Source organism: Carcharhinus amblyrhynchos, chromosome 22, assembly GCF_965287045.1.
Source record: "Carcharhinus amblyrhynchos chromosome 22, sCarAmb.v2.hapA, whole genome shotgun sequence".
Taxonomy (NCBI): domain Eukaryota; kingdom Metazoa; phylum Chordata; class Chondrichthyes; order Carcharhiniformes; family Carcharhinidae; genus Carcharhinus; species Carcharhinus amblyrhynchos.
The window spans coordinates 3,268,509-3,293,782 of NC_137345.1; the positions used below are offsets into that span (position 1 = coordinate 3,268,509).

Genomic DNA, 25,274 nt, shown 5'->3' on the forward strand with positions numbered 1-25,274 from the left:
AAAACATTGCAATGCTCCTTGAACATTTCTCTACCAGATATAAAAATATTAAATTTCAAGTTTGCTGATGACACCACCCTAGTGTGTCAGGTCTCGAACAATGATGAGACAGAGTACAGGAATGAGATAGAGAATCTGGTGAACTGATGCGGCAACAATAATCTCTCCCTCAAGGTCAACAAAACAAAGGAGATTGTCATCGACTTCAGGAATTGTAAAGGAGAACATGTCCCCTTCTGCATCAATGGCAATGAAGTAGAAAGTGTTGAGAGCTTGAAGTACAACCTGTCCTGGACCCCCCCATGCCGACACTGTAGTTAAGGAAGCTCACAAATGCCTCTACTTTCTCAGAAGACCAAGGAAATTTGGAATGTCAGACTCTCACCAACTTTTTCAGATGCACCATAGAAAGCATTCTCTTTGGTTGTATCACAGCTTGTATCACAGCCCTGTCCAAGACCACAAGAAACTACAAATGGTCATGAATGAAACTCAGTCCATCACACAAACCAGCCTCTCATCCATTGACACTGTCTGCACTTCCCGCTGCCTCGGCAAAGCAGCCAGCATAATTAAGGATCCCAGGCACCCTGGACATTCTCTCTTCCACCTTCTACCACAGGGTAAAAGATACAAAATTCTGAAGTCACGTACCAACCGACTCAAGAGCAACTTCTTCCCTGCTGTTGTCAGACTTTTGAACGGGCCTACCTCGCACTAAGTTGATCTTTCTCTACACCCTAGCTATGACTGTAACACTACAATCTGCACTGTCTCCTTTCCTTCTCTATCAACAGTATACTTTGTCTGTATAGCATGTATATGGGGCGGAGGGAGGGGAATGTTTGTGTGGCTGATAATCAACCATCAAGCAATTGGACAATGAGTTTTTTTTTGCTTTTTGATTGAATCACAGAATCATAGAATCCTTACAGTGCAAAAGGAGGCCATTTGGCCCATCAAGTTTGCCCAAACTCTCCAATAAGCATCTTAACCAGACCCACTCATCTACCCCCAACCCCGTAACCCTATGCATTTATCCTGCTAATCCTCCTAACCTACACATCTTGGTAAACAAAGAGGCAATTTAGCCTGACCGATCCACTTAACTTGCAAAGCTTTGGACTGTGGGAGGAAACCGGAGGACTCGGAGGAAACAAATGCAGACAGAGGGAGAACGTGCAAACTCCGCACAGACAGTGACCCAAAGCTGGAATTGAATCTGGGTCCCTGTCACCATGAGGTCCTTTGGTGTAGGAAGGCATTATGCCACAAGGATCTGTACTGGGTCTGTACTCGTTGGAGTTTAGAAGGCTGAGGGGGGATCTTATAGAGACATATAAGATAATGAAGGGGATGGATAGGGTAGAGGTAGAGAGATTCTTCCCGCTCAGAAAGGAAAACAGAACTAGAGGGCACAGCCTCAAGATAAGGGAGGGGCAGTTTAGATCGGAGTTGGGGAGGAACTTCTTCAGTCAAAGGGTGGTGAATCTCTGGAATTCTCTGCCCGTTGAAGTGGTGGAGGCTACCTCGCTGAATATATTTAAGTCACGGGTAGATAGGCTTCTGATAGACAAGGGAGTTAAGGGTTATGGGGAGAAAGCGGGAAAGTGGAACTGATCCACTTCAGATCAGCCATGATCTTATTGAATGGCGGGGCAGGTTCAAAGGGCTAGATGGCCAACTCCTGCTCCTATTTCCTTTGTTCTTATGTTAGGATGGATGTGTTGGCTGACTAATGGCTGAGGTATGGGGGGAAAGTCATGTAAGGATATCTGCAGGAATACATTGAATCAGAGTTGGCTGATAATCAACCATCAAGCAATTGGGCAATGAGTTTTTTTTGCTACTGGGTAAGAAGCTGTGTTAGACATTCCAATTGTGGACACTGCATTTAAGGGAGGAGTGACCCCAGCCCACCAAAGCCAGACAGCCAGGTTCCAGAGGAGCTGGATAGCCCCAGGGTCTGGGTGGACTGCTCCTTTAAGCGTGTGAAAGGGGGGGGGGGGGGCAACTGCGCCTTTAAGAATGTGGGCGGGGACTGGGCGATTTGAATGGCCGCTCCCGTGATCCCCGGCGCGGTCACGTGCGTCTGATGTCACGTGGGGGAGGGCTGTGGGTAATTGCTCATTAACCGCACCCCCACCCGCCCATCCGGAGCTCAGGCGGCGGCCGCGATCCAACCGGCAGCGAGACACAGACAGAGAGACGGGCGGCAGGAGCAGCAGCAGGTAGGGGCCGCGCCCGGCGCCCGGGGCGGGGAAAAGGTACCGCTACAGGCCGGCCGGCCGGCTGGCTGGCTTCCCGGGGAGTCTCCGAGCTCTCGGCCGCTGGGCCGGTTTCGCCGCCACACCCAGAGCGGCGGCCTCGGCAGCGCGCGAGAGAGAGAGGGATCAAAGGGCGGGGAGATAGAGGCCCGTTAATGGGGGAAGGGGAGGCCGGCCTAGCCTGGCCTGGCGGCCCGGGGGAAACAAGGGGGGGGCTGAAACTGGAGGAGAAGGGGCTGGTTAATGGAGGGAGGGGGGGTTAATATGGGGGATGGGATGTTAGAGAGAGGGGGCTGGTTAATGGGGGGGGGGTGGGAAAGGAGGCTGGTTAAAGCTGGGTGGAGGGGTGAGGTGATATGTGGGATGAGGAGGGGGGGGCTGTGGAGAAGATAGCTGGCTGTTTTTAATGGGGGAGGCTGGTTTTATATGCATTAATGTGGGTTATAAGGGAGGAGGGACTGGTTAATGGGGAAGAGGAGATTAATATGGGATAAGGGGGGGTTAGAGATGGGGCTGGTTAATGGATAGGTTGGAAAGTGGGGGGGGGGGATGAGGCTGGGAAAGGGGGCTCATTAATGCTGGGAAAGGGGGCTGATTAATGCTGGGTGGAGGGGTGTGGGATGAGGAAGGGGTTTACAGAGATTTAATGGGGGAGGCTAGTTAACCATCACTTAATGTAGGGATTGGGGGTTACAGGGGAGAGGGGGCTGTTTAATGAGATGTGGAGGAGGTTAAGGGGGTTTAATGAGGGTGGGGAGGGAAGAGTGGGCTGGGTTAATTGGGGAAGGCTGGAAGATGGGGAATGAGGGTGGGAGGGGAGAGCTGGTTAGTGTTGGGTGGAGGGGAGAGGTGATATGGGAGTGGGATAGGAAGGGGGGGTTAGAAAGATGAGGGGGGGGGAGGTGGAGGAGCTGGTTAATGCTGGGTGGAGGGGACAGGAGGTGGCTAATGTGGATGATGGGAAGAGGAGGGGTAGTTTAATTGCGGGTGTCAATCTGGTTACCATTTGGGGCTGATTAATGGGGTCAGGGGAGGTGATTTAATATGGGAATGTGGGATAATAGGTGGGGTTAGAGAAGGGGGAGTGGAGGCTGGTTAATGGGGTGGAGAGGAGATTAATATTGGTGTGGGATGGGGGCTAGAGGGTTTTAGGGGGCTGATTAATGAGTGGCTGATATAGGGATGTGAGGGAAGTGGGTTAGAGAGATGGGCTGTTTAATGGGGAGTGGGGGCTGGTTAATGCTAGGTGAAGACAGGAGGTAGTTAATGTGGCAGTGTGGTATAAGGGAAGTTAGGAGGGAGGGGGCTGTTTAATTCAGGAGTGGGAGCTGGTTGATATTGAGGAGGCCAGTTAATACTAGCTGGAGGAGATAGGTGGCTGGGAGGGTGATGGTTAATGGAGCATTTGGAATGAGGAGCAGAAATAGGCCAATTCAGCCTTTGAACCTGCTCAGCTGGATTGGAGACACTAGAGAGATTGGAATAGCAGTTTTTCCCCATTATTCCTTTTGGAATTGGGTGAAGGAAAGACAGGAGACTGGTTAATGGTGGGGGGAAGAAGAGGGAGATTAACTAGCCTCCTGCAATGTCAGTCAGTAAGGCTGGAAGGTGGCAAGGGAATGAGATTTGGGGGGTGGGGTGGGGAGGGTGAGGTGATATGGTTAATGTTGGGTGGAGAGGTTAATATGCAAGTGTGGGATGAGGAGGGTTAGCAAAGGGGGGCAGTTTTGGGAGGATCATAAGAACATAAGAAATAGGAGCAGGAGTAGGCCATCCAGCCCTTTGAGCCTGCCCCGCCATTCAATAAGATCATGGCTGATCTGTCGCTGCTCAGTTCCACTTTCCCGCCCCCTCCCCATAACCCTTAATCCCCTCTCCTATCAAAAACCCATCAACCCGTGTCTTAAAAATATTTAGCGAGGCAGCCTCCACCACTTCAACGGGCAGAGAAATGGTTAGAGTATTGGCATTAGGGGCAGCAATAGAAAACTTCAGCCCTTTGGCAGAGCAGGTTCAATCAGATTATGATCTCTCCCTGCTCTAACCCACCTGTTTCTCCCCACATCCCTTTCCCCCTTTGGAATGGGGTGAAGGAAAGACAGGAAACTGGGGAGGGGGCTGCTTTGTGGTGGGCTGGGGGGGTGATTAATGGGGATGTTGAGTCAGGAAAGGAGATTTGGCTACTGGTTGGGGTTGTTTATCCTGGTTAATAGGATCAGGAGGGGTGGAATGCTGGTCAATGGATGGGGCGCTGCTCGGCAAAGGTGCTAGTTACATGCAGGATGAGGTTAGTGGGAGGGGAACTGGTTAACATTAGCTGGAGTTGTAAGGTTGGTAGGTGGTCATGATAGGAAGGAAACAGGTGTGATGTTTAGTAAGGTGCATTGGACTGAAAACTGGAGTGGGTGAGCTAGATCCATCTTGGGATGGTTAACTGATGCCTTTCTGAGCCCAGTTGGCTAAAATCAGCTGGAGATTGTAGCTGGAATGAGGTTGTTTGGACAGCTTGGCTGATGTGCTACCCACAGAGTAACTTGCTGACTGATAATGATGCCAAGAGTGTGGACTCAACTCCTGTAATGGCTGAGGTTGTTCATGAAGGCTTTGCCTTCTCAACCTTGCTGTTTGCCCAAGGTGTGATAGTCCTTGAGAAATCACTGCTAGTCAGCTCTTGTGTGCCACCAGCATCATTTGGTAGTGAGCCTTTATTGTCCTAGGCCAGACCCTGATTGGTGGGAAACCAATAAAAAATAAAGCCACAGATTTCATAGGAATAAGCAAAAGTGAACTTTTACAAGGTCAGAATAAAAAAGAATCCCAAATGAGGAGAGATAGTAATGAGGTGCATGTGAACAAAGATGGAAACTGGTCAACACCTCACTGCACAACAGGTTCCATAGACTTTTCAACACTTGAGAACTGTAAACACAGGATTCCAGTCTTCACCACCTTCAAAGATCTCATCTTGGAGTTCCTCTGCAGTTGCTCCAATTTTGATCTCAATGGCCTGCCTTACCAAATTTGTCCTCTTTCTGCTGAGCCTCTTCTGTGCTCCTGTTAACTGGGACTTCCTTGTTTCCTTTGTGATTCCTCTAATTGAGTCACACTTCCTGGTCATATGATTAGGATTTTCTATTTGCAGAGCTGCAGTAGGTCTGTCCTTTGCCAGATTGCAAGGAAAACTCCTGAAGCATGCTGAGTTGTGGTATCTGGCCTCTGCTTTTGAGATACTTTGGATCTCTTGAGGCTTGGATATGAGTGGTAGCCCCCATTCCAATTTTATTGCTAAATGGAATTGATGTCTTTGGGAGGAGAAAAAGGTTTTAAATTCAAAATGTCACTCGGACCATTTGGCTGATTTAGTACTTCAGTTTTTCAGGGTCATGAATAGTTTTTGATCCCTCTGAAGTAAAAGACTGTCTTTGACTATCTTGGTCTCAGTGCTGTCAACCTAACCCCTGATCCCTTCTGACCTCTTGGGCATTTGACTTTTATGGCTGTCTACTTTATTTCTTCCTGTCTGTACTGTGCAGCCTCCTTTAAAACCCACTTGTACAAGTTTTAGGTCACCCCTTATGTATTTAGCCTTTGGCTCATTATCCTTTTTGATATCCAGGCCTTTCAGTATTTGTTTCAATGAGATTCCACCTCATCCTCCTAAATGCCCATTGGGTACAGACCAGGGTCTTTATATGTCAAGTTTTTCATTCTTGGGTTCATTCTTGTGAACCTCCTCTGGACTCTCTCCAAGCCAGCACATCCTTAGATACAGGCTCCTAAACTGCTCAAATGCTCCAAATGTGGTCTGAGCAGTACATCCCTGCTTTTGTATTCTAGTCCTCCTGAAATGAATGCTAATGTTGCATTTGTCTCGACTGCCAACTCAAATCTGCAAGTTAATCTTAAGAGTCCTAGTTCAGGATTTTCATCCCTTGGTGCTGAAGTTAACTAAGAAGGCAAGTGAGGAATTTAGGAATTACTTTACTGGCTTTTTGTTCTTTGTCTGCAAAATTGTGTGGATTTCACAGGAACTATCAAACCAAAATTTGAGTCAAAGGGAGCTCTGTGCGAAAAGGCCAGAATTGGAAACATGCAAAGATCTTAACAGGGTTGTATGGATGGTGAGGTGGGACCATGGAGGGATTTGTAAAGAGTTCTCAACAATTGAAATCTGGAGTTGAGACATGTTTAACTTCAATATCACTGATGCAGAAGTTTAACAATTGTGCTATGAAACAGGAATTTTCCTTTTGTCGCTGCAGTATTTGCATTTCATTGTTTTGCATTCTACTTTGCATTGCAGGTGATGCTTTAATCCACCAGAAATATTTGATATTGTACATAATCTGATTCATTTACCAATCTGACACTGACTCCATTTGTACAGTTTGTCCTTAGTCTTGAATTGGTTGGATGCAAATTATTAAATGTTTGACTTTCATTTTTGATCTAAAATGGAGGTCATTGTAACTAGCTTTCTGCAGTAAAGCAGCAAATTGAGGTCACTAATCTGACACTGTTCCCAGTTGCAATAATTTGGGATCTCAAGTGTATTTTTAACAGCAGATTCAAATTCCATGAAATTTTTGCCTTCCTACAGGGCAATATAATTGAGAACCAACAAATGTCATGTTTTTGTGAAGTAATTCTACCACTATCTTTACTGAGAAGTTGACCTTGCTTTGCAGCCTATCCATGACTCTTCCTATTTCAACACTGCCTGCCTCAGTCCCTTAGCGGCTGAAGCTCCTGTGGTTTAGTCACCTCATCTTCACTTCCACATACTCCTTGCTGGCCTTTTGATCTCCTTCCCCCATTGTGTTCAAATGCATTTACATCTTAACTGTCTCCCTGCAGTAACCCATATCTAAGGTTAAATCCCTTCCCCATACATTTTGGTCTTGTCTAACATCAGTTGATGCAGATCTCCTGAGGAAGTAGAAATATTGGTGACAGCACAGGAGGACATTCAGCCCATCAAGTTTGCACTGATCACATTCCCACCCAGGCCCTATCTCCATAAACCCATGCACTTGCCCTAGTTAGTCCCCCCTGACACTTGAGCAATTTAGCTTGGCCAATCCACCAATCCTACACCTTTGAATCCTTTCTATCTTTTGCCACTTCATAAAAATCTTCCTCTTTGACTAAACTTTGTCCACTGCTGATATTTGTCTATTTTCTTAGCTTGCCAGCTATAATAAATGGCTTTGTTTTAATGAGTAATTATAAAGTGATGGTAAATATAGCCTAGTGGTTCTACTGCATTGCTTTGCAGAAGGGTAACATGTCTGTTTGCACAGATGGTTAGGAACCCACCATATGGCATCACATGATTGGGGGAGGGGTTCCTCTAATTCCTCCCCCTCCAGAAATGAGGACTGTTTGCCCTGCAAGCTGTTCCTGGCAAGAGCTACTGAGAATCAGGAGTTGTCTTGCCAATGTTGCATTGAGCAGAAAGTTATCAGAAAATAAGTATCTGAACAGTCTTCTAAATTGCCCTTTGTGAATTTGTTCTGTAGATTTTTTTGTAGTGGCTGTATCATTGTAGGAGTTTGCTTTGTGGAATAGAAATGGCACAAGTCCAGTGACTGCATCAGTGAGTGCACAGTTACAAATATAGCTGGGTGGGGTCAGTGTTGCTGTGGAATTCCCCCAGCTTTGTTAGAGGAAATGGCCTGTCTGACCATTTCTTAAAGCCTTTGCCATCCTGAAAAATTGCAAAGGATTGCTACTCTTACTTTAATGGTTTGTTTCTGATTAATACAACATCTCAGATGCACAAATGTTCAAGTATATGAATCAGAAAAATTAGTAAACAGAAGGTCTGTGTTCCTAGTCATAGCTGATCTCCACTGCAATAGTTCACCATATGAACAGTCCCCTTGCTTCTGACTAGGGAGGAAAGGAATCGGTCAGTGTTCTTTCCAACCAATGACTAAATGTCAGCTGGCAGGATTGGGCTGGAACATAATGAAAGGCTGCTGGCTGACACTGCCCCATTCACATCTGAATGGCAGGTCAAGTGCTGTCAGTACTCAAGGAACCATACCTTGTGATTCGTGAGTGAAGAAAATGTACAAATGGGCATCTCTTCCTACCATTTTAAAAAATTATCCAACTTGAGCTTTTACTGCTAATGTGGGAAATGCAGGACAGCAAATGATTGTCAGCCAAGGCTCAATCCCTGATTAGTCAGTTCCTGCTGCAGTCAAATTACAAAACATGTTCACTAATAGGGCTCCACTGGAGTAAAAGTATTAGCATTTACAATTGAGACCTAATTGTGTTTAGTTCAGCTAGATGGTGTGGTGGAGTGAAACCAAGCAATCCTTGGATTGGGCTGTAGTAATTAATGGATGTTTGCCTCTTGACTTTCCCTGTGCTTGATGCAGAATTGTCCCCCTAAGCTGTCTAACATAAGGTACCTGTGGAGCCTCATGGGACCCTTAATATGGAGATTTTTGGACTCCCAAGGATGTTTGGGGAAGGCAGTCAAGTGGCATTGAGGCCACATTCCTTCAGCTATGATCTTGAATGGCAGAGCAGACTTGAGAGAATGCTATTAATATACATTTCTAGCAAGAAGGTAGCTAGGAAAGAGTAAGCCCACTTGAGGATAAGAGAAGTTGTGTGGAGCCAGAGGAAGTAGGTGAGATCCTTGATGAGTATTTAGAATTGGTATTCACCAGAGGGACATGGGAGGTGTTAAAGGGTGTGTGAATACTCAGTGAATATAACAAAGGAGGAAGTGTTGGGTATGTTAAAATACATTTAAGGTAGACAGGTCCCCAAGGCTGGATGAGATTCCTCCCTGGATACTTTGGGAGGCAAGGGAGGAATTAGCTGTGGCCTTAATTGATATCTTTGTAAGAAGCTGTAGTAAGTTGTTTAGAGGTATTGAGACATGATCTACAGGTGTTTGGAGGGGTGAGGACTGATTGGGGAAGTCAGCATAGCTGAGTGGAAAATCATGTCTTGAATGTGACTGTTTTGAAGGGGTAACCAAGAAGTTAGATGAGAGCAGTGTAGTCATGTTGTCTACATAGACTAGCAAGGCCTTTAAGTTACTGCATGGTGGTTTTGCATAAGTTAAATCTCAGGATCCAGGGAGACCTAGCATTAGGTACAAAATTGGCTTGATGACAAGCTTTTCAAACTGACCAGTGATGTTCCTTGGCTGGTGCTGGGTCCATTGTCATTGTATTAATGATTTGGATGAGAATATAGGCATGGTTAGTAAGTTTGCAAATTACACCAAGATTGGCATAGTGGACAATGAAGGTTATCTATGATTGCAGAGGGATCTTAATTGGGCTAAAGGTCTGATTGGCAGCTGGCGTTTTAGATGAATGTAAGGTGGTGCATTTTGGTAGATCAGACCAGAGTAGGAATTATCAGTTAATGGGCATTAAATGTTATAGAACAGATCTAGGGATACAGGTTCATTCCTGTTTGGAAGTGGAGTCATAAGTGGACAGGGTGGTGAATAAGGCATTCAGAATGCTGAATACAGGACACCTTGAAGTTGTACAAGATATTGGTGAGGCCACACTTGGAATGCTGTGCATAGTTCTGGTTACTGTTATAGTGCAGAAAAGATTTACTAGATGATACTGGGACTTGATGGCTTGAGTTCCAGACTTTTTTCTCCAGATGTATTAAAGGCTAAGGGGTGATCTTGTGGAACTCTATGAAATGAGGGGCATGGATGAGGTAGATAATCAACATATTTTCTCCAAGGTAGGGAAGTTTAAAATTTGGACCCTTGTATCTCTCTCCCCTTTACCTTAAAGGGTCCAAAGGGTGGTGAGTGTATGGACTGAGCTGCCAGAGGAGTAGAAGTAGATACAATTGTTGTCTAAATGCTTTTTAAAAGACATGGGTAAGGGATATTAAAGGATATGGGCAATTGGGATAGCTTGTGGTTAAAACTCCTAACTATGGACAAGTTAGGCTGAAAGACCTGTTTCCATGCTGTAAACCTGACTCAACTGAAGTTGGGGAAGATGATTTTTAATTACATTAGTTCTAGCTAATGGTGCTAAGTGAAAGCTGTTTGGAAAGATCAATTTTCACTACATTGCAGTGTTATTGTAAGCCTACTTGCACAAACTTTTAAAAATTAAAAACTTGAATGGAGATGTATGGTATTTGCATCAGTTGCAGTCAATTTAGGAATGGGACCCAACATTAAAGCCTGACTTGAGTTGTGTTCATTGAAATTATTCAAACCTTAGCAAGGATATTCTGGAATGTGCATAGGCATTACAGGATCTAGAAGGAATGATGGGTGCGGTTGTGGAAATGAGTAAGATGACAATGCAGTAGGGGTTTTGAAAATCAGTTTGAGTTCCACAATGTATTCAACTTGTAAACAAGGGAATTTAAAGTTGCACATCAGACTGAGCTTAAAGTATCTTGTCTAAGGTAAGATCTCAGTATTTAAAAATTGAGTACATTGAGGGTGGGAAGAAAATTGACTAAGGTTGGTAATCTGAGGGGATAGGCTTTGGTCCTTTTGAGAATTAATTTGAGGGGTGATGAATCATAGAATACCTACAGTACATGAGGCCATTCAGCCCATCAAGACTGCACTGATGACAATCCCACCTTATCCTCATACCCAGCATATTCAACTTGCTAATCCTGAAACCAGAGTTGATTTAGCATGGCCAATCAACCTACCTCACTTTTAGACTCTGGGAGGAAACACATGCAGACATGAGAATGTGCAGATTCCACACAGGTAGTGACCTGATGCTGAAATTGAGGCAATAGTGCTAATGGCTGCTGTCCCAATGTGGTGTTAAACACAAATTGTTTGCACTCCTGGGGGGTTGTGGTGTGCAGCAAATTCACTAGCAACTTTCAAAAGGGAATTGGATATGCTAAGGGGAAATTTGCATGGCTAGAGGGAAGGAGCAAAGGAGTGGGAATAATTGGATGATTCTTGCTGGAGGAATTCCCAATCAATCCCCCAACATGTTACTGTCATGCTTGTAATGGAAACAAGTTGTAGAAAGATGAATTGCTGTAGTTGGTGACAGGCATTATTGTTATCACTAATGCTTTTGAATGTAATAGTGCATAACTGAAAATAAGCTACCTATTCAGTAGCTACACATGTTCTTGATGTCAGTCCTCTATTGCATAGAGTATGCAGACCAATAAGTCTGGACCTGGCTGGTGGGAAGTTTGCCATCTTAGGAGGAAAAAATAAGTCAGGACTCGAGTGCTACTCCAGGATCATGTACTTGGATCCATAATTAAGGAGGGGGTGGGGCTTGATTATTCTTTTAATCACTGTTCACTTAATTTTGGATGAGATAATTGAGGCCAGCACTTATGAAATAACTGAGGCAGATGAGGGAGGAGGAATAGCCAAGAATTTTAATTCCATGTCAACAGACCTCCCACTCTTTGAAATGCTGCATTAGTTTTATCCTTAGTGGTATAGCAAAACTAATGGATTCCAGGTGTTTGAATTACAGCTATACATTGAGGTTCATTATATCTTCTGTATGTAGTTTGTATTTGCTCAAAGGCAGGTACACTAAACTGCAATGTTGCCAATTTGTATTTATTGATTTAACAGTGCAGTAATGTGCTTCTGTAATGGGTGGGATTTTGTATATCAAACTATACAAAGTGGGCAACTTGAGTGTTTTGAAGATTTATTATTCCCATTCTATTTGCTTTAATTTTAAAATCCTATACTGAATCTTTGACTTGAGCACAAATTGAGCCAAAAATGAACAGTTTTAGTGCTGTTTGTAATGTCTGATCTAACTAAGTGCACAAGGGGTTAAATTTGAGACCTATTATAGTCTCAAGTGACTGCTTTCCATACTTCCTTGAAGGACTTGTACTCTTCCAATGGCTGTGGAATTTGCTTTTATATATGCTTGACTATAACCCTTAGATTCAGAAATAGTGCCACTAAATTGGAAGCTAGCAAATGTTACACCACTCCTTTAGGAAAGGAGGACAGGTAGTGAACTGCAGACTGTTAATAACTGGGGAAAATGCATTCATCTACAAGTCTTAATGCACCTTTAAGCAGAGTTGTCAGCATGCTTTTACTAAAGAAGAATCATGCTTACCAATTGTCTTTAAGGATGTAACTATTAGGGTAGATAGTGGAAACCAGTAGATGTAGCATATCTGGATTTCCACAGATTGAAATGCTGTACTCAATGGATAAGGGCTCATGGAGTCATCAGGCAATGCTGCATAGGTAAAGATTGGGGGATTTTCAACTTCATAGGCAGTGATTTTGGCCTCTGCTATTTGCAACTTAATAAGAGGCAGTGATACAAAGCTAGTTGGAAAGATGAGCTGCAGGGAGAACACAAATGGAGCAAAAAGTTGGGTGAAGTTGGATAAAAGGTGGCAAATTGAGTAAATGTAGAGAAGTTAGTCACTTTGTTTGTAAAAGTCTCTTTAAAAGGTGAGAAACTTGTACATAATGTTCAGACTTTGTGTACAATTGCTGGAAGCTAGCAAGCAATTAAGAAGCAAATGGCATGTTGGCCTTTATTGCTTTATTGTAACAGGGTTAGAGTACAAGAATAAGTCTTGGAATAGTGTGGTGTTTTATTCTCAGGATATACTGGCATTGATAGTACAGTAAATTGGTACCTGGAATGAGAGGGTTTTGCTACTTAAAATTAGGTTTTCTATTCAGGGAATTTAAAACATAGGTACAAGATTAGGGATCAATTGTTTGGGACTGATGCCAAGCAATTAATTCACAATCCTACAGTGCAGAAGGAGGCTGTTTGGCCCATCAAGTCTGCACTGACCGCAATCCCCCCACAGGCCTTATTGCCTTAACCTCGTGCATTTATCCTAGTTAGTCCCAACAGACAATTTGGCATGGCCATTCAACCTAACCTGCACATCTTTGAACTTTTGGATTCTTAATCCCAGAAGGTTGTGGGTGCTATCCTGGTGAAAAGATTCCTGGTGTCTTGGGAGTATGGAGTCAAGGCAATGAAGTTGAAGCTGAGATTAGCTATGATGTCAAATGATGGGAGCAGGCTTGATGAGCCATAGCTTTGAGCTGGGTTGAAAATAAACTTGTTGGTCCACAAGTCCTTGGAACTAACTTAACAGAATTTGGTGTGCTAGCTTTAGCACAAGATGGCAGTCCAGCTATCTCCTGGCCTGAGTCCAATGTATTGAGACATGTATAAAACCACATTGTTTTGGTGTGCAACTTTGTTCGAGACTTCAACAAAGGGACATTGGTGATTTATGTTTCTGAATTTTTATTTGTCCTGAACAAACCAAGAGCAAGTGACCTGTAATTGATCTTTGGCATTAAAAATTAGATCTTTAATGCACCTATAAAATTCCTTATCAGTGCAGTGAGATAACGTGTTCCTAATTTTACATAAACCCTTCAACTTTTAAACAGGTTTTCCTTGAGCTTCACTAGTAAGGTCCACACTTGCTGTTCAGTCTTAATTGTCTTTCAAGGTGAGCCACTTTGAACTGTTGATGTCCACCTGTTGTAGATGTGGGCATTGTGCTGTTCAGAAGGGAGTCCCAGGCTTGTGGTGCAGTGACACTGAAGGAATGGTGTAGTTCAGGCAATGATGGTGTGGGTTAAAGGGTAATTTGGTGGTTGTGCACACCTGTCCTTCTCTGCCTCGATAGCGATCACCACCTTGAAATGTGCTGTCTAAGGAGACTTGGCGTGTACTGCTGACAGCACTGCAAAGGAGCAATGTTTAAAGTGGTGGATTGAATGACTATCAACACAGGCTGCTTTGTTCTAGATAATGCTTGAACTTTGAGTTTTGAGCTGCATTCGCCCAGGCAAGGGAAGCATATTCCATCTCCAGTCTTGTAGATGAACAAGATTTGGGGAGTTGAGTGCATTACTCACCATAGAATTACCTACCTCTGCCCTACTTTGCCAGTTTTTGGCATTGCAAGTGACTTATCAAATGCTTCAGTTTTATGGATAGATTCTCTTGTTGGAGATGGTCATGCCTGGCAGTTTAAGTAGGCTGATGCATGGCACAAAAGTCAATGTTTTTCCAGCTTTGACTGGTATGGTGTACTGCAAACATCCTTCTGACCAGATGAAGCAAAGCAATTTAAGCAGAAAATTAGAGGTGGTGGTGGTGCTAGAAGTCCTAAAGCAGATCCAGATAGATGAATCTGCAGGACCTGATGAAGTGTATCCTAGGACATTGCAGGAGGTTAGGGACAAAATTGCAGGTCCCTAGCTGAGATATTTGAATCATCCTCAGTCAGGTGCCTGAAGATTGGAGTAGCAAATGTTGTGCCTTTGTTTAAAAAGGGCTGTAGGGAAAAGCCTGGGAACTACAGGCCAGTGAGCCTCATCTATGGTGGGTAAATTGAAGGTATTTTGAGACAGGATCTACAGGCATTTAGAGATGCAAGTCCTGATTAGGGACAGTCAGCATGGCTTTGAGTGGAAAATCTTTTCTCCTTGAAGAATGAGTCTTTTGAAGGGGGTAACTAAGAAGGTAGATGAGGGTACTGCAGTTGTCGACATGGGTGTTAGCAAGGCCTTTGACAAGTTACCACATGGTAGGTTGCATAAAATTAAATCTCATGGGATCCAGGGTGAGGTATCTAAATGGATACAAAATTAGCTTCACAGAAGCCAGTGGTAGAGTTTTTCAAACTGGAGGCCTGTGACCAGCAGTATGCCTCAGGGATCAGTGGGCCTGTTGTTTGTTGTCCTTTGGATTAATGACTTGGATGAGCATATAGGGGGCATGGTTAGTAAGTTTGCAAATGATACCAAGGTTAGTGGCATGGTGGACAGTGAGGAAAGTATCTCCAATTGCAGCAGGATCTAGATGGATTGGGTTAGTGGACTGACAAATGGCAGATCACATTTAATCTACATGAGGTGATGCATTTTGGTAAATTGAATCAGGCAGGAGTTAATGGTGGAGTGTTGGAGTTACAGAACAACAATCTTGGGATACATGTTCATAGCTCTTTGAAAGTGGAGTCACAGATGGACAGATTGGTGAAGGCATTCAGCATGCTTGGTTTCATTGGTCAGAACATTGAATACAGGAATTGGAATGTCTTGAAGTTATACAAGACATTCCAAGGCTACACTTGGAATACTGTGTGCAATTCTGGTCACCCTATTATGGAAAGAAGATATTAAACTAGAAAATGCAGAAAAGATTTACTAGGATGCTACTGGGACTGATAGATTGAGTTAAGGAGAGGCTGAATAGATTAGACTTTTTCTCTGGAGCATAGGAGGCTGAAGGGTGATCTTATAGATGTCTATAAAATGAGGGGCACAAATCAGCTAGATAGTCAATATCTTTCCCAAAAGTAGAGGTCTCTCAAACTAGAGGACGTAGGTTTAAGGTGAGGGGGGAGAGATACAAGTGTCCAGAGGGGTAACTTTTTGAGGGTGGTAAGAACATAAATAGGAGCAGGAGTATGCCATCTAGCCCTTTGTCTGCCCCACCATTCAATAAGATCATGGCTGATCTGAAGTGGATCATTCCACTTTCCTGCTTTCTCCCCATAACCCTTAATTCCCTTGTCTGTCAAAAACCTATCTACCTGTGACTTAAATATATTTAGTGAGGTAGCCTCCACCACTTCAATGGGCAGAGAATTCCAGAGATTCACCACCCTTTGAGTTCCTCCTCAACTCTGATCTAAACTACCCCTTGTGGTGAGTGCCTGTAACCAGCTGCCAGAAGTTAGAGGCAGGTACAATTGGCTTTTAAAAAGCATTTAGATAGTTACAGTGGGTATGATGGGTGTAGAGATATAGGTTAAATGCAGGCAATTGGATTAGCTTAGGGTTTAAAAATGTGGCATGGACAAGTTAGGGCCTGTTTCTATGCTGTAAACCTGACTAAGATGGCTGGTCCTTGGCATGTACCCTGAAGGGCTTGTGCAGTGATCTGGGACAGATTCTTAGCCTCCAACCACAAACCCCTTCCTTTATTGGGTATTGCTTCAATTAGGGTCATAAAATTCCTACAATGCAGGAGGCTATTCAGCCTATTGAACCTGCAACAACAACATGCCACTGAGGCCCTAGCTACATAACACTACATTTAGTGGAATACCTAGAGGAAACACCAAGTGAGTTTTCCCCAGATTCCCAGTGATTTCATACTTTGTGACCTGGATGTCAGGCAGTCATTCATCTCACCTTGCCTCTTGAATTTTGTTCTCTTGGCCATGTTTGGATCAAGACTAATGAGGTCAGGAGCCAAGTGGCCCTGGTGAAACCAAACTGGGCATCAGTGAGCAGGCTGTTGCTGGAGAGAACTGTCAGGCACTTTGTCACTGGAATATTCCAACAGTTTGGGTCCTCTTACCTAAGCAAAGATACTGGCATTTGAGGCAGTCCAGAGATGGTTTACTAGGTTGATTCCAGGTATGGAGGGATTTTCTTAAGGGACTATCTGTTGGAGTTAGAAGCAACCTTACTGAGACTTGCAGGATTCTGAAGGGGGGGTGGGGAGGGAGTACTTGACAGGTAGATGCTAAGACTGTTTCTCCCTTGAAGGAGAGTTGGGACCAGAAGGGCATAATCTGAGTAAGGGGTTGCCCATTTAACACAAATTTTTAATTGTAGATTTTGGCTCTGATATTTCTTCAGAATTGAAGCTTATGGAATAAGATTGTGGACTTGAACTATCATGTCAATCTCATTGAATGGCAGAGTAGACTCTATGGGCCAAACAGCCTACTTCTGTTAATCTTGTGGTCTATCACTCAATAAACTGAGGCCAATTGACTGGATTGAATTTGTCCTTTTGTGAACTGGATATAACTTGGGCAATTTTCCACATTGTTAGTTGCTAATGTTTTGCTTTGCTGCAACAGTTTGGCTAGGGGTGCAACTAATTCTGGATTTGAGTCTTTAGCACTCCAGCTGGGATGTTGTCCAGGCCTTGTAGCCTTTGCTGTTAACACTGCCTTCAGCCACTTTGCATTGTGTTTTGAATTGGCTTAAATTGCCACCTGTAGTGCAGACTATTGCAGGAGATAGATGGATCATCACGCTTCAACCTTGTCTTTTGACCTCATACTGAGCTCTGCACTAAGTGGAGATTTGTGGAGCCTCCTTATTGCTTAATTGTCCACTACCATTCATGACTGGCATGAAGAACTTTGATCTGCTGGTTATGGAATTTTGACTCCTGTCACATGATGCTTCTGTTGGCATGGCTGTAGTCCTATAGTAGCTTTACAAGGTCACCTCATTTAGGTATGCCTGGTGCTGCTGCTGCATTTTCTGCATTGAACCATGATGTCAGATTGTGGCTGAATACAATTTTGCTAATGGCCACAAGCAATTTTCAGGAGTTTGATCTGTTCTAAATCTGGCCTATTCTGCATGAATGGCAGTAGTTAGCAACCTGGGTTTGGTTTGGGTCTGGAGTAACTCTGCAAACTTCATTCTCCCAGAGTCTGCATGAGTTTCTCCCACAGTTGGGTCTGGTCTCAACAGATGCTGATTTTCTTGTTGATTCCAGCATCTACAGTATTTTGCTTTCCTTTGTCTTTGAAGGCAAGACCTCTTGACTGTCACTTCTACCAATAATCATGGACAGATGCAACTGGGTAGTTTGAGAGAATGGAGGGGTGGCTAAAGTTTGTAGAGCTCTAACACTGCCCTCTGGGGTCAAAATTGAGTTAAGATTGCCACAATTGTGATGTGCTAATATGTATTCAGAGCAAAGGTTGTACCACTCAGATGGATGTTGAAGGTGCTCTGGTATGATTCAAACAGGTGTCCAAGTATCTGGCTGTCTTTCATCCTTTGACCAGTATTTCAAAAACTAAATTCTTGGACATGGTAGCCACATCAAAGGCCATTACATGTTTTGCTTATCCATGCTGTTAGTATGTTCCTGTCACTGTTACAGTAATCCAGGATTTATCACTTAGCTTGGAAACCAGGACTTCATTCCCCTGGCAATAGTTGCAGACCAATTGGACATTGTCACTTGACCACTTTAAAGTGTTTAGTTTCAAGCTGGTAGCCCAGTAACAAATAGGATTAGATATCCATGGTGACCATGGTTGAATGAGGCAAGGTCAGTTGACACTACATGTGACTGCTCCCTGATCTTGCCAACTTGAATACTAGGCTGCTTATCCTGAGCTTGCTAAAGTTGTAGGCCAGTTTTAGTTCAGTGGCATCTTAAGCAGCTTGCTAGAGTATTAAAAGGACAACAATACAGGATGAATTGGCACCCAAAGTTGGTTTTTGTAAACTTCTGAAGTTAACTCATTGGGTATAGTTCTGTATTTGCAGCTTACCAAGCAACCATTTGATTAGTTATACAGCTTGGTCTGAGTTCTCTACTTTGCATACTCTAGCACCAGATATCAGATTGCACTTTCAGGCAAGGCAGAGAGCTGGGTTGTTCAGTCCTGACTGAATTCAAAACTTAAGCTTGTTTGTCAGTAAATCATTAGCTTTTGCCTTTGAACTCTTTTCAATCTATTAAAATAGAAATAAACTTTGATTAGAAACAGTGATCTGCCAGTCCTGTCATCTTGAGCCCTTGGAATAGAGCATTGTGCTGAGGTGGAAGTTACTCATGACAAGTTTAGCACAATGCAGTGTGGAAGGCCCTTTTTTCTCATTCCTTTACATGTTGAGTGAAGGAAAACTGAGGGTTGATCTAAACAAGATGTGGCTGGCAACGAGTGTACACCTTTAGTGCAGAATTGAGATTGAGGCTGCAGTCCAAAATAAACTTGAAATCCTCAGAAGAATTTACTGTAAGACTGGAAAAAATTTGCAGTATCCTAGCCAGTTTCATGACTACATAATTAAAACCTTGTCTGCATTGAAATAGGCCACTGACTTGGCTGGGTGAATGTCAGTGAAACATTGAAGTTGGGGGGTTATCTGCAGGTTATGCAGGAAGCATTTGGCCCCACAATGCTATGCTGTTTATGTCCAAATTAAAGTATCACTTCCAGGGTTTCCCCATGCTGCAATGGGGTTGATACCACTAGTGTCTCCCCATAATACTGCTAAACTGAAGGCTATTGATAGCACATCTCTTGTATTTGTTTAGTACCAGTCAGTAATCTACATAAGTTTACTTCTGTTGTGATCACATACCAAACCTTGAATTCTGGTCTACACCCAATTCAGCATTTAAGCTGTTATTCTGTTCATTAATCCTGCAGTAAATGATGGGACTTGGCCCAAAGCATTGTCAGGTACTTGTTGCAGCTTAGATGTTGCCCTTTATCTTGGTAAGTGGGGCCTTCACTTGCATGTTAACCAGCACAGAACAAAATTTTGGTTACTAATGTGACAGGTTGCTAGCTATTGCTGTCTTCTCTGCTTTTAAAATATTTCATGGGATGTTCACATCACTGGCATCTATTGCTCATGTTAATTGGCAGTGATTAGCACCAGGGACCCAAATTCAATTCCCTGCTTGGGTAACTAGAGTTTGCAGATTCTCCTTTAAATTTCCTCCCACAGTACAAACAGGTGGAGTAGGTGGATTGGCTATGCTAAATTCCCCTTCAAGGGGACTGGCTAAGCTGAATGCATGTGGTTGTGGGGACAGGGTCTGAATGGGATTGTAGTCTGTCGACTTGGGCTGAATAGTCGTCTTCACTATAGGGATTGATTCTAATTTGGTGAGGCAGTGGTGGTGAGCCCATACTTGGAGTTGCTCACTTAATTCTAAATGAGCATTAACTTGCTGATTTTAACAACTTTTCCTGGACCCTATTTACATTGTGTGCACTCAAAACCAGAGAACTGATTAAGAAACAGGAGCTTTAATTTCTTTGCCTTCAGACTTGGACCACTAGTTTAATTGTCTAGTGCTGTAACTGAACTGTTCTAATTTCCCCCTTGATCTCTTTGGGTTACATTTGGTGAACTGGTTTGCCTCTTTGCCACGCTGCTTTTTCACTACCTATTATGTGGCTCAGTATTCAATAGGCTGCCTACTTTCCTGATTTGATTGGAACTCATCTCCACATCTGGTCCTACACTATCAAAATTTAAAATTCTCCTTTACTAAAGGAATGTTTCTATTTTTAGTAACAGTCCATTTCTCAGATCTTTTACACTGGGATAGTTATGGAATAGTAGAAATAAATTGTTTCCTGGAAGTGCAATTTGGCTGAAGTGAAAAGGTTTCTAATTCCATTTGCTGTTTTGATCAGGTGATCCCCTCTTCTACCATCTAACTGGCATCTGTCTCCTGACAGAGATCCAGCATTTATTTCCAAACCCATAAGTAATGATATTTCTGACTCACAACTGTAACTTGACAAGCATGTGTTACTCAAGATTTAAAACTTTGTGCAGTGCACAATGAGCAAGGAACTTCCTTCAGGGCTCTATCTGTGGTGTACCATTTTGTAGTTTCCACTGATCTGAAGTTCTTGGAGGCCATTAATCTTGTTCAATATTATGCAGAATTGTCAAAAGCAACATGGGGGTTCTCACTAGTGTCTTGGCCAGTATTCATCCTGTAAGCACTATACATTGCTGTGTACAAATTGGGTGTCACTACTTATAAAAGTGACCACTTCAAACTGACACCAAGTATTTTGGAATAAAACAGCTATTATAAACTAGTAGGGGCAGTTGTCAAAACCCAATTTACTTAATATTTGAGAACCTCAACCAATGTCTAACTTCAAGCAAACTAGTGTTTGAACTAGATTATAAAGTTTTTGTAATCTATTCCCCATTGTCTAGAAATGTCTGATCCAAAGGCATTTCTAATCATGCACACATATTTGAGCTGGCCTCAGTTTCTCCAGTTCTGTACTTTGCTTGCTTTGATTTATCTCTAATCATTGACATTCCAGGTTGTTACATTCCTGATTCTTAATTTCACCTTTTTCTCCCCTCACCCAGAGATGGCAGCCATTCGGAAAAAGTTGGTCATAGTTGGCGATGGTGCTTGTGGCAAGACATGTCTTCTGATTGTGTTCAGTAAGGATCAGTTTCCTGAAGTTTATGTACCAACTGTCTTTGAAAACTACATTGCAGACATTGAAGTGGATGGCAAACAGGTGAGCTTGGTTTGTCAGAATTCAATTCTAAAAACATTTCCCAAAAATTCTCATTTTGTGCCCATTAGGGGGAAAAAAACCTTGTAGTTGCAAGTAAAGTGTGACCTATTTTTTGTCCCCATTCTGGTACTGGTGAAATGAGTGAAAATTGCAGCTATTAATCACATCTTGTAATTATAGCATCTAACCTAAAAATGTCTCAGGTGCTTCAAGTGAGGTAAAATTAGACACTCAACCATGAGTGATATTAATACAGATGGCCAAAAACTTGGTCAGTTTGTTTTGAAGGCCAAGGTTTAAGCAAGGACTTCAGCTCAAGCTTATTAATCGCAAGTAGGCTTTCATTCATACTGAAATGAAGCTACTGTGAAAATCACCTAGTCACCACACACCTGTTCGGGTACAGTGAGAATCAAACCTGTCCCTGATGCTGAGGCAGCAGTATTAACTACCATGCTGCCCTACTGAAAATCTGTCTTCAAAGGTGAAGTGATTTGAGAACTTGATGCTTGGGGTCCAAATTGGAGGATCTCCAATATAACTATAGGTTTGGGAGAGGAGATTTACTAGTTTGAACCAGTATTTTGTGCATGACTGAGTTTGTCATAGACAAAATTCATACTGGTCATGTGAGTAAACATTATACTACACCTGCCATTTTGGCTGCAGGGAGAACTCAATGGGAACAATCAAAGCTACTTGAGCTTTCAGCAGATTGCCATGCAATAATGCTACAGTTCCAGAACTGTAGTGCTCTAAAATGTCTTGGCTCACTTGGCAGCTGTTAGCTAGCAAAATGGTTACACTTAAAATGCTATTTACATCAAATTTATGGGGTTTGAATTTGGGGGCTACTGTTGCTTGTAGTTGGTCAAGCTCCCTCACACATACTGAAATCTTAAAATAGGATGTGTTTTCAGTGCTTCTAAATAAGTTGCACTTTTTTGTTTTGCAGGTTGAACTTGCACTCTGGGATACAGCTGGACAAGAAGATTATGATCGACTCCGACCCCTCTCCTACCCTGATACTGATGTTATTTTAATGTGTTTCTCAATTGATAGTCCAGACAGCTTGGGTAGGTTCAGATCCTAGTGTTTTTGTGCATGACTGGTGATGCTTGAACTTGTTGTAACTTTTTGCATTATGGTGGCAATTTCAAAATGTTATGTAGTTGTGATCGCAAATATGATTCTGGAGCTGCTATTTTGGCAACCAGGAGAACTTAATCTTTTGAACTTTACCTGAAAAGTTACTGACAAATAACTCTCTCTCCCCTGCAGAAAATATCCCTGAAAAATGGACACCTGAAGTGAAGCACTTCTGTCCCAGTGTGCCTATAATCCTAGTTGGAAACAAGAAGGACTTGAGGAATGATGAGAACACAAGAAAAGAGCTTGCAAAAATGAAGCAGGTAAGTGTTCTCAGGTGAAGTGCATATCCCAGCAAGTAATGCTGATACTAGGTTTTAGAAAAAGGGTTACATTGTTCATACCAGTTGCATACAGCAACTTGCATTCTCTGGAGACTAAAAAATTCGATTTGAATGTTTGGGTAGAGTAATTGAGGGGCTATTTACTTGCCTCTAGGACAGAGGAACAAAATCTTAACATTGGAAGCCATTCTGAAATGATCTTAGGAAGAGCAGAATTAAGCCACTCAGCCCATCAAGTCTGCTCTGTCATCTAATGGCTGATAAAAACATTTTCACCAGAGTAATGAAAATCTTAAATACTTTCTCCAAGCTGAAACTGGGGTGAGGAAGGTGATCTGTTAAGTTGAAACAGATTGAAGTTAATATGCAAGGGCAAAAGACATACCAGTAGTTGGGATATAGATCATGGCAAGTGCATTCATGTTGTAAATAGTTCCCTTGTTATCTTTGGGTCCTCATGATTGGAAGTGTGGTGCAGGATCAGCAGAACGTGAACATCTGCAGCTGTCATACTGCTGGCCTTCTGAGCATGTTGGATGTTGAGTATAGTACCAGCCTGATCTGAATCACTAATACTAATGAATACACTTGGATTGTGTCTTGCACTTTTCTGCCTGCCTCATTTTTGTTCTGAGCCAGCAGTTAGCTAATCCATTAATACCATAAGAACCATTGAAAGGCTAGACAATCTAGGACACATGCAAGTTCACAACATCATGATTATGAAACTAATTTCTTAATGAGGCTTTTAGCAAATGCTAAACTCAGCATTCACATGGCTAATTAGCACAGTTAAAAGACAGGATAACACCACTCACAATTCCTCATTCTTTGGAAATCTGATTAGATTTGTGAGATTAATCATTGAATACAGGACAGTCTTGTGCTATGGTGTAGAGGCCCATTTATGAAGTTCACTGTAGTGGGCAGCCATTCACTACCACTCCATCCTCACTGCAACCCCATTTTGATATAGATTGCAATAGTTGGCATTACCACTTTCTGGGAAGTTTGTGGGTTTGAGCACTAATTCTCCACTTATGCAGGTGAAGAATTTGGCACCCTTAATGGAGCAGTTGGCTGATTCAAATTGTTTCCTGTTTTTGAGACAGTGCTCTTGCTGCTTTATCTACATTTTGTATTCAGCATTGACTTGGCATTTCCTAATTTAGTTTTAATTGTCTCTCTGCTTTGTTTAAAGCATTTGAAATTCTGTGGCAGACAGTTGAGTCTGGCTGCATAACACTAATTGGTGTCTTCATTAAGTGAAGCTGGAAGGCTTGGAGTGTAAGACACATTACTGATACTTTGAGTACCACTTGACAAGGGGGTAATACAATAATCTGTGATCAGGAAGACCTGTTGTGATTTTGATTTGGATTAAAGGAATAGCCAATACAGTTAGTTAGAATTGTAGATTCTTTAGCCATCCAGCTTATTCTCTCATTCATTTGAGACATGGCTGATCTGTGATCTAACTCCATGTACTCTTGCCCATTTGGATTTAAGTCAACTTGGCCAGTACTTTCCATGTGAGTTATTCTTAACTGAAAAATTAGAATCATATTTTATGTCCCCTGTGAAGTATGAGTAAATGAGATTATCCACTGGGATCTTGAAGCTCAGTTTCAGAATGGTGAATTAGCAATAGCTGTCCAGAGACTGGAGTGTGTACCTAATACCTAGCAGTAAAAATGGGGTATTGTGTGGAGAGCAAGAAAATCTGAAGGTTATGTATTAAACTTCACAGCTTAATCTGCCAAGGAGTCAACTTTGGTTTGTGTAACATTATGGACTCCCATAGCTGTTACACATAAGTGCTGATCAGAACTCTGATCTAACTAGGGCTGAATCATGGCTTTGAAACTTTGTATTGCCTTTTTAGATGTAAAGACCAGCATTTTGTTTTTTGAGTAAAATACTACAGAATTTGGAATTAAAACAATTTGTTCAGATCTGGCAGCATCTGACAAAGAATACAAGTACACTGAAACAGACCCTCCAAGCCTATGCCAATCACGATGCCCTAACTAAACAAAAATAGCTTCTGCTCATAGTCCATATCTCCCCTCTTCCCTTCCTATTCATAGGCCCATGCAGATGTCTCAATGTTGCTTATGTGCCTGCTTCCACTGTCTCCTGACTTGGGTACCCCTGTCTCTAGGCAGCTATTGCTAACTTCCTCAATTTAAAACTGAGGCCCCCCTTGAAAGCAGATAGTCAGGCAGTAGATTTCAGATCCTAACTACTTGGGATAGCTTTTGGGCATCTGGGGAAGTGCTAATACAATCATGTAACCCCCACACATACCATGGCTAATCTATTTAACCTACAGATCTTGACTGGGAGGAAATGGAGACTAACACAGCTGGAATTGAACCTGACACTGAAGCAATAATGCTAACCACTGCACTTCCTGTTTGAGGACATTGCTGTACAAGTTCCTTGGCAGTCTTAGGCCCATCAGCTGTTTCATCAGTGACTTTCCCATTTCTGACATGGAGGGAAAGTTTGT

At 42.8% G+C, this 25,274-nt stretch overlaps 1 protein-coding gene across 2 annotated transcripts in view; it reads left to right on the forward strand.

The window, feature by feature from the left end:
- The first annotated feature begins 2,125 nt into the window (after positions 1-2,125).
- Positions 2,126-25,274, forward strand: part of rhocb (ras homolog family member Cb) — a 28,886-nt gene continuing 5,737 nt past the window's right edge. The window contains exons 1-4 of one of the 2 annotated variants that reach the window (XM_080209698.1): positions 2,126-2,231; positions 21,169-21,326; positions 22,282-22,402; positions 22,608-22,738. In XM_080209698.1, the coding sequence (XP_080065824.1) occupies positions 21,171-21,326; positions 22,282-22,402; positions 22,608-22,738 (408 nt within the window). In that variant the 5' untranslated portion in view covers positions 2,126-2,231; positions 21,169-21,170. Of the gene's footprint in view, positions 2,232-21,165; positions 21,327-22,281; positions 22,403-22,607; positions 22,739-25,274 lie in introns of both variants that reach the window. The other variant, XM_080209699.1, reaches the window with a different exon arrangement.